This window comes from Protobothrops mucrosquamatus, unplaced genomic scaffold, assembly GCF_001527695.2.
Source record: "Protobothrops mucrosquamatus isolate PMUCROS unplaced genomic scaffold, P.Mucros_1.0 scaffold1269, whole genome shotgun sequence".
NCBI classification, from domain to species: Eukaryota; Metazoa; Chordata; class Lepidosauria; order Squamata; family Viperidae; genus Protobothrops; species Protobothrops mucrosquamatus.
The window spans coordinates 82794-96281 of NW_015387475.1; the positions used below are offsets into that span (position 1 = coordinate 82794).

At 42.9% G+C, this 13488-nt stretch overlaps 1 protein-coding gene across 1 annotated transcript in view; it reads right to left on the reverse strand.

The window, feature by feature from the left end:
* Positions 1-10593: 10593 nt before the first annotated feature.
* The window catches only part of LOC107292132 (membrane-spanning 4-domains subfamily A member 12-like), a 17529-nt gene continuing 14634 nt past the window's right edge, over positions 10594-13488 (reverse strand). The window contains exons 4-6 of the mRNA XM_015821194.1: positions 12142-12273; positions 11040-11150; positions 10594-10718 (exon numbers count right to left, since the gene is read on the reverse strand). Coding sequence (XP_015676680.1) covers positions 10596-10718; positions 11040-11150; positions 12142-12273 — 366 coding nt within the window. The 3' untranslated portion in view covers positions 10594-10595. The remainder of the gene's footprint in view (positions 10719-11039; positions 11151-12141; positions 12274-13488) is intronic.

Below are 13488 nucleotides of genomic sequence, written 5' to 3' on the forward strand. Positions count from 1 at the left end.
TATCAAGCAAAACCTCAGAAACTGCACAGCAGGTTAAGTAACTGGGAATGGATGTGATCTTTGGTATACATGGGGGGCATTGGGAGCTATAAGCAGAACCCCCTTAGACCCTTCCACAGCCTTCTTCTCAATCATTTCCCTCCCGGTATTTGTCCTCTGCAATGGCAGTGTATTTCTTGAATTCCTACCATTGAAACCAACTTTTCCTCCAGGCTTCCAATAAAAGGTGAAAGAGACACTGTTTCCATTGGGAAGAAAAGAAGGATCATGTTTGAAAGTTTCCCTATATCTTCCATTTCAATCACTTCCTCTCCCTACCCCTTGTGCAAGAAGAACTGTTGGGGTCCAACAGTTCTTCTTGCACAATGTTTTCTTCTTGCACAATGTTTTCATTCTCCCACTCTACAGGACCCAGCTAGTTGCACAGTCACAGCAGAGTTTGGCTTCTTCATCTTTGTATCTATTTTTGTTCCAGAATTTCCTCATATGTTCTTGCTTTCATGTAATTTGTAATTTGGGAAATGCCCAAATGGGGGATGGAGAAAGGACAGAAAAGCCCAGGTAGTGTCCCAAGACAGATTCCATTCTTTTTCCTGCTCTGGTAGTGTCCAGATGTTTTCCCTGCTACTTAATAATATGCTGAAAACAGCAAAGACTAGAGAAGAAAGCATTCAGCTTGCCTACAAGGACTGGCGCAGCATCATTTGGCAGTGATTTGGAATAGCTACAGGGGAGAGGAATGGAGGCCTGAAAGGGATTAGTAACAAGGCAGCAAATTTATGCAAACATTGGCATTGTTCTATGTGGATTTAAGTGTATAGTTACTAATTCAGCAGAGTGGAAAGGCCTTTAAAGCAGGGGTGTCAAACTCAATTTCATTGAGGGCTGCATCAGCATTGCGGTTGCCCTCGGGGGGGGCGGGTGTGTGTGGCCAGGATGGGTGTGGCCTACTGGGTGGGTGTAGACAGAATGGGTGTGGCCTATTGGGTAGGCTCTACATCATTCGCATCAAGGGTGCCTGTGGGGGCCTGGGCAGGAATGGGACAGATCTGAGGGTCTCTGGCAGAAGAGGGTGGGACCAGGGCAAGTGCCAAGGCATGGTCCACTGGAGGAGCCTCACTGTTCCTCTCAGGCCATGCAGGGGGTGGGGGGGCTGGATGGTGGTGCGGGCTGCCCGGAGCCCTGGGCAGCAGAGGTCAAATGCCCAGCCTGGCCCTCAAGCACCCACGGCACCAAGCCCAGCCCCACTTCCCCAAGGGGGCACCCAGCTGCACTTACCTCCTCCTCAAAGCTGCTGCTGCTGTGCTTGCTCTCCTTACCCAGGTTGCTCATGATGAGTACGAGGGCAAAGTTAGAGGGAGGCCCATTCCATCTCCATGGGAGGAGACCCGGCTTTGTATCCAAAGCTTCCTTAGCAATAGGATGGGAGACCCCCAGGATAGGCCAGGAGGAGATGGTGAAAGGGAAGCAGGGCAGGACTAAGGTAGGACTTCCCTCAGACTCTCCCTCTCCTTCTTTCCTTCTTTCCTTTCTTCCTTCCTAAGTACAGAGTGGTGGGAAAATATTTGAGATGAGGGAGGGAGAAAAACCAGGCAGGAAACGCAGCTGGGGAAGTGTCACCCTTCGTGAGGAATGAAGAAATACATCATTGCCTGGAAGTGGCCAGCACATGGCCCTCACCTATTTCACATATCTGGCTTGGTGGGCTCTGAGGGAGGGGATGCCATGAGCAGCGTGAGAGTCAACGTTACCTGCGCAATGCCGCCCAGCCCCCAACCTGCCCGGTTTCAGCAGGCAGCGGGGCGCTTTCCTCACAGCGCCGAGAGGCTGAACCAGGCGGTGCGAATCCAAAAAGAAGCATGATGCCGTCCAGCCCCCAGCCTGCCCAGTTTTGGCAGGCAGCGGGGCACTCTTCTCACAGCGCTGAGAGGTTGAGTCGGGAGATGCGAAGCTCGCCAGCTTTGCATCTTGCTGCCTGCTGAAACTGGGCAGGCTGGGGGCTAGGCAGCATTGCACTTCTCATCAGTTTCACGCCACCCAGCTCAGCCTCTCGGCGCTGTGAGGAGAGCGCCCCGCTGCCTGCCTAAACCCCTCCCCCGGAGCCCATCAAGCCGGATATGTGAAGTAGGTGAGGGCCATTTTCTGGCCACTTCCAGGCGATGGTGCATTTCTTCATTCCTCACAAAGGGTGACACCTCCCCAGCATGCACCCAGGGGGCGGGGCCGATGCGGCAGGGGCTGGTTCCTTACTGTTTCCAGACGGTCTTGTGGAGCTAAGACTGAATGTGTTTCAGCATAGATGGCCACCACAAAATTCTACATTGGCTCCCGTCCGGCCTGGGCCAGGGCCAAGGCAACGGGGGCCATTCCCTCACTGTTTCCAGGATGGCTTCGCGGGCCACATGAAACCACTTCACGGGCCGCATCCGGCCCCCGGGCCTTGTGTTTGACATGTCTGCTTTAGAGAAAGAAGTGAGACAATTGGCTTAAATCCTGGTATCTAAAGACATGGTCTGCAATCTATAACCCTTTGACTAATTCCCCTCCATTCCGGAGCCCTAGATTACCCTGTTGTTTGGCTGATGAAATACCTAAGTACCAGTCATGCTTAATTCCAATGTCCCATTTTTAGTACAAGTGTAGCCTGACCAGAGTACTTGTGGTGCCGCTTCCCTTTGCCTTGTCAAATAGATCTCTCCATTTGATGCTCCAGGAGGATTTCAGAAGCATCAGCCTGGCTACAAATCCAGGAAATTTACAACATTTTAAAAAAAACAACACACAAATTGAATTTCTCCAGTGTTCTATATTTAGTTGTTCCGTGACATTGAATCAGAAATTGCCTTGCTATTTGGAATATCTGTGTGTGTTTATGATTTTATTCTCCTGGACGGTGGCCTCTCCTCTTTTGTGAGACACACCTACACATACATACACTCGCGCGTGCGCGCACACACACACACACACACACACACACACACAATCCTGCACCGACCTTTAAATTTGTTACGATACCCTGAAAGTATAAACTCCCATGGGATAAATAAATCTCTGTCAGAGCCTCCATAATTTAGTCTAGCTGATGTTCTATCCTGTTTTCTATATTAAGCACTCTGTCTCCTATTATCTCCAGGGTGGGGTTTTTTTTTCAATTGTTATGAAGCTCAGTCAGTGCATCATCTCTTTTCAAACCCTTCTAAATAGTTCCCTGGATCAAGATCTTTTGAAATTTTCCCTTAACCCACGCAATAACTTACAAGAGCATTTTAGTCATCAGTACAGCTCTGCAGGCTGCCCTGACAGAAAGAGGGCTAGGAGTGGGAAGAAGGGAGATACCTGACTTCATGTCTGAAATTCATATAACAAGAAACGACATTCTTCCAGATAAAGCTTTCGTTATGTAGAGATACCAAATGTTTTGGCAAAGGGAGGAGGAATTCAGATGTTGCCATCTTCCATTCGCAGCCCTCCTGTGTCTTCCTTCACATAAAATCATCTTCACGTTCACGTTGATTTTGATTCCTGGTGACACACCATGTTTTTCCCCGTTTGACATCTAACTGTTGGCAGGAATTGTTCTTGTTTGCTCTTTCCTCTTTACATGTTGCTTTTCCATTTTGCTGGGATCTCTTTTCTGATGATCTCTCCTGCAAATATTAACTTTAATATTTCTCAAAATTTGCTCAGGGAAGTTAATCATTCCCTGACATGCTTTCTTTAGGGATGGACAAATATTAACATTTTCAACTTTTGTCAGTTTTTATTTCCCCATCTGGATCTTGTTTCTCCTTTATTGCATAATTTTCACAATTTCTACTGAATGCATTTTTTTTTTTCTGGACACGCTGCCCTAATAAACACATATTTGCAAACAAAACTCCACAATGCATGGTTTATTATTAGAGAAATAAAAAACCAGCACATTTGAGATTTAACAGCATTTTGGTTCTAGAAATACAAATGCGGTAACTTTATATTTAAAAGTTAAATGAATAATTATCTCCCATTCTCTAGTTTAGCTACTGATTTTAAACAAATAGCCTCCAACATTATGGAGGGAAATATTGGATAGCAACAAAATGCAAATGTCTTTTGATAGGGAGTGAAGCAAGCTATCATTCTGAACGTATCTCTGGATTTTTTTTATGTTTGGCATGGTAGAATTTTATTTATATGTTTATTTGTTTATTCGGTTTCAATGCAACCTCAGTAATAGGCAGCTTATGGTACAGGGTTAATACATCAAATAAATAACAGCTAAAAGCAAATGAATAAGACTAGAGGAATGCATGTCATATATCATGGAAGAGAACAAGTAAAACATATCCCCTACCAACCCCCCCCCCCCAAAAAAAAAACCCCCATAAGGAATACACCTGTCCAACTTCTCTAGGGACAGATGAAAGAGCCAGATTTTTACAGCATTGGAAAATCCAAATACAGTTTAGGGCAGTGGTGGCGAACCTATGGCACGCGTGCCAGAGACGGCACTCAGAGGCCTCTCTGTAGGCACGTGGGCCATCGCCCTAGACCCACCTCCCCCTGCAGCCCCCTCCCCAGCAGCCCCCCCAGAGGAGAGTCACCCCCAAGCACAGCCCACGTGGAGCAGCGCAGCCAAGGACATGGTAGCCGAGCAGTGGGGACAAGACTTCGCCCTCGCACCCGTCATGCGCAGTTGATGCTGCGGGGTGTGGGTGGAGGGCGTGGCTGCCATGGCGCTGCTGAGCCGCCTGGGTGATCTGTGGTGGGCTATGGAGGTGGTGGGTGGCCCCGCGGGCAGGCAGGTCAGGCGGGGGGGCAGTTTTTGGGCACTTGGACTCTAAAAGGTTCGCCATCACTGGTTTAGGGTATGTGGCTGTCAGGGGACATGCTGTTTTCCACAGGGCAGACACATCTGCAGAGAAGTCACATCTCTTAGGTCCTGCAAGTGAGAATGCTTGCCAGCTTTTCCAGCTCTTATTGATAGGGCACAAACAGCAGGAGAAGAACAGAAATGAGAACCTAAGCTATAAGGGTCTCTGGTAAGGTGACAAGCCTTGAATTTCACCCCAAAGCCCACCAGTAGCCAATGCAGCTCACAGTATATGAGTGAAATGAGAAGCATAATAATTGCTAATATAGCTATATTCTGGACCACTTGTAGGTTCCATGCGATTTTCAAGAACAGCCAATGTAAAAACTCTTATATATAATACTCACAAAGGGAAGTGACTAAGGGAAGCGTGTCTGTGAGAAGCGCCTCCGTTTCTATAAAAGGATGCAGTTGAAAGACAAGATGGTTCTCTGTAAAAGTTGCTCTGGCCATAGCTGCCACCTACTCACTGAGCAGGAGTCAGGAGTCCAAGAGGATCCTAATTTATATACCAATTCTATATACCATTCTGCTGAGAATTAAATATGGTAAATCATTATGAGTGGCAGTTCCTTGAAACCAAAGCCACTCACAGTCTTGGCAGGGTTCAACCTAAACTTGTTCTTCCCCATTCAAACACTAATAGCCTTCATGCACTGGGACAGAATTTCCAGTCCAAGATGTCACTGCCCCACCTGGGGACAAGATGTAAAGCTGGATATCATTTGCCTACTGATGATACCTGACCTCATTCAAAATGGATAACTTCACTTATCATGTAGATCATTGGTTCCCAACCTGTAGTCGGTGCAATGTCATCACGGGGTCAGTGAAAGGTTGAAGAAATATTATGATTTCAATCTTGAGTTAAGACTTGATGGTCTGTGGCCATGGTCCATGTCCACAAAAGGTATTTAAAGGGGGAGTCCATGATGAAGAAAAAGTTGAGAACCACTGATGTAGGTGTTAAATAGGAGTGGAGAGAGTGTTGAGACTTTGGGGATTCCACAAAAGAAAGGGCCTTGGGGGGGATCTCTCCCCACTTACCAATATTGATTGAAACTGTCCCCAAAGAAGAACTATTGTAAAAAAAAGAGTACCCCCTACTTCCAACCCTCAAAGACGGTCCAGAAGGATACCGTGATGGTATCAAACACATACTGAAACAGTATCACATGCAGCTAAGACCAGGATGATCATACCATTTCAATCCCAAACCCACCAAAGATTGTCCACAAGCATGATCAATGCTATCTTACTGTTGTACCCAATCCTAAAGCCTGACTAGAAAGGACCCTTTCTCAAAAAGCAAAGATTGAGAACTGATAAAAAAAATATATCCAACATGACCAGGTCCATCAGCGGCTTCTTGAAGAGGGGGCATGCCAATATCTTCTTGGAGGTAAACAGAAGGATCCCACTCATTCAAATGCATCACTTGAAACTAGCAATTTTTCATATCCTGGGAAAATTAAGCAGGAGGGACACTGAATTAAAACATAGAAAGCAGCTCTGACATCCCAGAGGATCCTGTCCAATTCCTTGACATTCACAGGCTCAAATTTCTTAGATATAGAATTGTCCATCTAGAGTGCACTTCTTAATCAATCCATCAGATGCCTAGAATATTTTTCACAGTAGCCCTTCAGTTGTTCTTCTTCTCCCTCAGCCCTCAGTCCCTCAGCACAGATTACCTTAAAAAAAGGTCACTGGGCATATTCTGCCAATGCAGTATGGAAAGAGGAATAATTAAATTTTGTTACTCTTTTCACCACTGTGTCAGCCTTAATATAGGATATTACATGCGTATGATCAGATGAATTCTTCATCTTTCTCCAGCAGTGCTTGATGTGTCGCTTCTGATGCTTCATTTCCCAGAACTTCTCCAAAAACCAGTAAGTCCACAGATCAAAACAGAAGAGAGGCAGATCAGGTGTAGTCCTGTCTATTAAGCTGGAGCTTCATTTTAGCATTCCATCATTTCTTGCTAAGTAAAATTTGAAAGTAGACATGGAGTTATGTATCTGTGTGCATATGGAATTTAAGATATTTTTTTCTTCCATTCAATTATGCCTGATTCTCAGAGACTGCCTGGACAAATCTATGCATTTGGGGGGGGAAGTTTTTTCAAAAGCAATTTGCCCTTGTCTCTTTCCTAGGCTGAGAGAAAGTGATTCATTCTAGTGACTAGAAAGTGACTACAGGTAGTCCCTGAGTTACAACCATTCATTTAGTGACTGTTTGAAGTTACAATGGCACTGAAAAAAGTGATACGACTCTTTTTCACACTTACAACTGTTGTAGCATGTGAACAAAATTAAGTCATGTGAACCAAGGCACTTGGTAACTGGCATGTACCTGTATTTATGACAGTTGCATGTAATGTCCTTTTGTGACGTTCTGACAAGTGTAGTCAATGGGGAAGCCAGATTCCTTCAACAACCATGTAACTAAATTAACAACTGTGGTGATTCACTTAACAACTGAGGCAAGAAAGGTTGTAAAATGGAACGGTTGCTGGAATTGGGTATGTCTAGTTTAATGAAGAGAAGGATGAGGGGTGACATGATAGCAGTGTTCCAATATCTCAGGGGCTGCCACAAAGAAGAGAGAGTCAAGCTATTCTCCAAAGCGCCTGAAGGCAGGACAAGAAGCAACGGATGGAAACTAATCAAGGAGAGAAGCAACCTAGAACTTCCTGACAGGAGAAACTTCCTGACAGTTAGAACAATTAACCAATGGAACAGCCTGCCTCCAGAAGTGGTGAATGCTCCAACACTGGACGTTTTTAAGAAGAGACTGGACAGCCATTTGTCTGAAATGATATAGGGCAGGGGTAGGCAACCTTGGCTCTTTTATGTCTCGTGGACTTCAACTCCCAGAATTCCTGAGCCAGCATGTCTGGCTCAGGAATTCTGGGAGTTGAAGTCCACAAGTCATAAAAGAGCCAAGGTTGCCTACCCCTGATATAGGGTTTCCTGCCTGAGCAGGGGGTTGGATTAGATGATCTCTAAGGTCCCTTCCAACATCCTCCTCCTCCTCCTCCTCCTCCTCCTCCTCCTCCTCCTCCTCCTCCTCATCATCATCATCATCATCATCATCATCATCATCATCATCATTATTATTATTATTATTATTATTATTATTATTATCCAAAATTCACTTAACAACTATCATGCTTAGGAACCGAAATTTTGGCCTCAGATGTAGTCATAAGTCGAGGACTACCTGTAATCACACAGTTAGCTTTCTGCCTAAGGTGGGACCAGAACTCTCAGAATCCCAGTTTCTAGCCTGATTTTATCACTACACCAATCTGATTTTCCGATTCCTGAGAAATTTATGAACTAACAAATGTATTTTCCTTTTATATTTACGTAACATCTGTCTGTCAGACCACTTACAGAAGAAAGTAACAGGGCTCTCCCAGTTCATTTTCTGTTAGAAATTCTGTTTATATATAGCACCACAAATCAAAGAGTGTACAGTCACCATGTGCTTTACTGCTTAACTGTTTAACTGTAACAAGAAACAGGAAACCCTACTTAGAACAAAAAGAACATAGAGTATATATACCATAGATCCAGACTTGTAAACACTGCCACCTACTGGCTGAATATTACTGTAGTTGTTGCACAAAAATACATTCCAACAACATATTCCAACATTTTCTTCTGGAGAAGCTAAGACCATTCAACATTATGAAGGTGATTCTTTATTAAGCATCAGAGAAAAGCCAAAGGACAGACATGAGTTGTCTCAAGTACATGTTTTATTGCAGTTTTTAAAAACATTCATGAAAAACAAGGTCAGATTTAAAAATAGTGAATCACTGAAGAAATCTAAGACTTAACTTGGTCTAAAATTGAATAAACAGTTACAAGAACCAGACCTCAGTGAAGTCACCCAAGTTAGGTATCCCTGTTTCACAGAAAGGTATTAAAATTGTAGAAATTTCCCTTGAAACATGCTCTGAAAAAAACATTAGTCAAGATGCTTAGAAGCCAAGAAAACCAATCTCAAACCAGATAATTCCAAACTCTGAAAATAGTACAAAATACATAATATGCAGCCAGAAACAAACAAAGGGGAAAACATCTCAACCCAACATTTTTAAAGGCCAGGGCCAGGGTCTATCAAATTCCCCATTGCAAATTCCATGATCCATGTTCACAAACTACACATATTTTATGAACTTTCTAACTCATTTCAGTGCTGTGTGACCAAGAGAATTTCCTGATGGATTAGGTAGCAATCCTGCATTCTGCATTGAAACTGCATACTTGGCTAAGGGTCAGGATCCAGTCTAAATGCTTTCCTTCTTGCAGCAGACATTTTTAAGTGAAAAGCCATTTCTTCTAAGCCAGCCTTTCCAAGCTTAGGTCACTTTTAATTTTGCTTACAGTATCCCTACATTCTCCCTGAATGCTGGCTGTACTTACTAGCTGTAGTTAATTAGAGCTATAGTCCTAAACATTGGGAGGGAACCATTTGGAGAATGGTAGGTTAAATCCAGAATCAATTCAGTCTGGTTATCAGTGTAGGAACAGACATGTAGTAGTCCCACGTTTCTTCCAGTGTTTCTGGCCCTGCATCAGGGTAACATCTGGCCTTCAGTGATATATAAAAAAATGTTACTGGTCCATCATTAGAAATGATTACTACAAAACACTGCCCAAGATTTTCAGATATCCACTAAAAGTTGTGCCATTTTTTTTCTTTACAAGACATGGAGGTATTAAACTGCATGTCCAACTTTGAAATACATAAAGTTGAATTAGGATTTAACGTTCTGGGGTGGGAGTGCTTTATCCTCTGAGGAAGCATTCTTATATGGTACAGCCAATGAAAAGAAACTGAAACAGCAATTTTGGCTCAGCAAAGCTGCAAGTGAGACTGTCACAAAAAAGCGGTACTTGCAAAGAATAAAGGATGGAATATTTCCCAAGGCTGTTCTATGAATATCTTAATAGAATGTACTAAATGCAAATATAAATGGCAAACAGAATAACGAGCATCCAAAGTTGCAGATATGCTTCATATAAAGCCAATCAGCTTTCCTCAAATTAATCTGCAGATGCTACTTTCTACAGTATTCTGATCTCCAGTTCCCATAAGAAAACATAAGGAGGAATCAATTACAGAGACTGAGGCCCAGACAGTTGCATATACTGGACATTTGCCAGGACACCTAAGAATGGTACAGAGTCTTTATTAACCAGCTGCAACACAGGACTTTGGCCAATAGAAATTAACATCATGAACTGGTTTCGGTTTCAACGGGTACCAAGTCAATAACAGAGCCAGCCAGAGTTGAAAAGATGCATTAATGTCCACATTGGGCATCTATTGGCTTCACTTCCATATTCTCAGTCTGGGTCACCAACTATTTTGTGACTATTTCCAACAAAGTATCATGATTGTCCTCGAACCACACTTCGACAGCTTAGCAATCCACGTGTCACATATGGTTATTTCCATACACAGCCCATGCAAAAGAAAGCATTACCTTTTATTCCGAGGCAAAAAATATCAAGTCACGTGTCTTGTTGTTCCAGGCTTAAATGGAGACAGTACAGGAGAAAGTAGAGAGAGAGACGGTCCCTTTGCCTTCATTGGCCTGCCAGCTAGAATACTGACAAAAATGAAGGATCTCTGTCGTGCAGGAAAAGGCTAACTTTTATGCCCCCAAAGAAGTGCAGCTGATGTGATTTCTCCATACAAATTCCTCCAGACTAGTCTTCTACACGGCCTCAATTTTTAAATCATAACTTACATCATTAGAGCTTGGTAGACAATGTACGGAAGATTCTACAGAAGGAACTTCATTATCAGTCCTGACGGTGTTTGGGTCGATCAATATAGCCTAGAAAACAAACCACATTAGACTTGCCTCTTTCCCCAGCTTTTCCCACATTCATTTGAGGAATTGATTCTTCTTCCCACAAACATCAAAACTCAACCGATTGGATCATTTTAAAAAACTATTTTCATTTTCTGACCTCATTCCCTCTCAGATTAATTCTGTTTAACCCACATTCATCTGTCCATCCAGGCTACAATATGCCATTTTCATCAAACCCTGACACACAATGACTGACACACTTTAATCAGAATCGAAAACAATAACAACCTAACTCTAATTCACAGATGTAGCAGCAATTATAATTTGGGTAGTAAATCTCACCTCATTGGAGTCAGAACGGGTTGCCCGGCACCAAAAATATGCAGTTGCTGATGCAATGCAGAATTCCACAATGGTGAATGTCAACAGCACAATGGCGATCCTATTGCCTGTCTTTTCCCAAAAGGAAACATAATGACACCAGCCAATTAACAAATGGCAACCTATCCATTTACTTCTCCAGACTTAGGGGCTGCCTCAGTCCATATAATTGCTTTGTTCTGTTCCCAGGGTCCTGTCTCAGATCTTGGGGCTCTAGTACTCTTGCAGACATCTCCTTTTGGGTCAGTAGCTTGCAGCAGCATCTTCATTTCTAAAAATGTTTCTGTATCTCAAATGGTCCTGTAAGCTGTTCTTAGAAAATAGTGATGAACAGCAGCAGCAGCAGTCCAGAGACAGCCGAGCTGCTTAAAAGGGGGCAAAAGCGATTGGGGGAAAGAAGGCAAAAGTAATTGGGGGAGAAGAGAAGTCCTGTAGAAAGAGGGTTGGGAGAGAATGGCAGGTCACATTTGGATAAAAGAACCAGGAAATTTTCCTCTCTCTCCTTCAACCCTTTGCAAGAGCTTCCCAAACACCAAATGTCCCCTTCAGAATTAAAAGGTTCAGGACTCCTTCTCTATTCTTGGTGAACAAAAAGCCTTTTCAAACTGAACATATTTGAATATTCAACATTTAATTTTTTCTTCTTTCAAGAGTCAGAGGGGGTCAGATCCATTCTCATCTCCATTGTGATTAAATTATCAGGCGATCCTAAGGACAGCAATTCACACTACAGAGCCAATCCAGAAGCAGAAACAGGTGCCATGCTAAAGAAATCATGTCTAATAGTACAGCCTAACACTACAGAAGGATGGCACTGAAACCTGGCTAACCGTAGCTTGAACCAAGTTACCAGTTTGGATTCAAGTGTCTTCATCTGGGTTTCAGGTGTGCTGGATATACATGATTGAGTGCCCACATGAAATGTTCTTTAGCTGGATGCATCCTTTTACTCTGAAAGTGGATGCTTTCCTTCTCAGATGTACAATAACTAGACCATCAACCCTTCTAATTCCTTTGCTAGTGTCTGGCAGTATTACACTATGTCTGAACTGTTGACACTTACCATCACTAGTGAATACTCGTAATTATCATCTGAATGAAATGGCCCATTTCTGCTCAGATCTACGATAAAGGCCAATATTCCAAGTAACGCAAAAATGGCACTGATGATATTCATGGCTTGTGAGCCTTTTACCTAAAAGGCACAAACATTGAATGTTAGGTCATTACAGCAAGAACATTTGTTACTGTATTGAGAGTTTAGGACAGCCTTACTCAACTAGGTGTCATCCAGATGGGTTGGGACTACAGCTTTGAGGAAGAAGTTCCCCTAGTGATTTAAAGCATCTTCTAGCATCATCAATCATTGTGTTCCTGATTATATTCAGAGAAATAATAATGACTGGTGATTCTAGATGTTCAAAGTACTAGAGGGACAAATGTTTCAAAATCTCCAGAGCAAATAGCTGGGAACTTGGGAATTGTAATCCAACATGTTGGGAGAGAACAAGAATAGTAAAAGAAGCAATGATGATGTTACTCAGTTTGGATAATGAAATGTCTGCAAGAAAACAACCAAGCTCAGAGAGCACCAAAGACCCTTCACAATGAAGGTTCGTTTAGAATATTAATGCATGGGAAGAACTACTCCAACTCTAGTTCTGCTTCTCATATCTTTGAAAGTTCAATCTTTTCATAGAAAATCAGGAAGTTTCAAGTAGTTGCCTCCTACCAATGTTGATTAGACTGGAGACAGACAGACTGGGGCCAGTTTTTGGGCACTCGGTCTCTAAAAGGTTCACCATCACTGCTCTAATCTCTTTGATCCTACTTTCACCTTTGTCTGAAATAGGTACAATACTCCCCAGACAATCTACACACTGAGCTGCAAAAGCAGCAATACAATAAGCTGGCATATAGTGAAGAATGCTGCCTTCTGTTTCTCAAAAAGCAAGCTCAGCTTCCAAAGTTTGAGGAGTTCACCAAGAAGGATGAACCAGTGAGTACCCTCAGTCCGAATCTCTTCCCTTTTGGATGTAACTTCCTTTGTGATAACATTAGTCCAAAATCTCCTTCAAATGTTTTCTGCTTCTTTCTAGAAATATAATCACTAAGAAAAACTAGAACCTCTCTATCTCCTCCCCATATAGAGGATTACTCAGAGGTAAGTCCTACTGAGTTCTGTCTGGATAAATGCAGGGGCAAAGAGCTGCTGGATAGTGGCTACAGATAACAGAACGGAAAAACAGAAAGGACCTTGGAGGTCTTTTAGTCCAACACCCTGCTCATGTAGGAGACCCCGTACCATTTCAGACAAATGGTTGTCCAATAATAATAATAATAATAATAATAATAATAATAATAATAATAATAATAATAATAATAATAATAATAATAATAATAATAATAA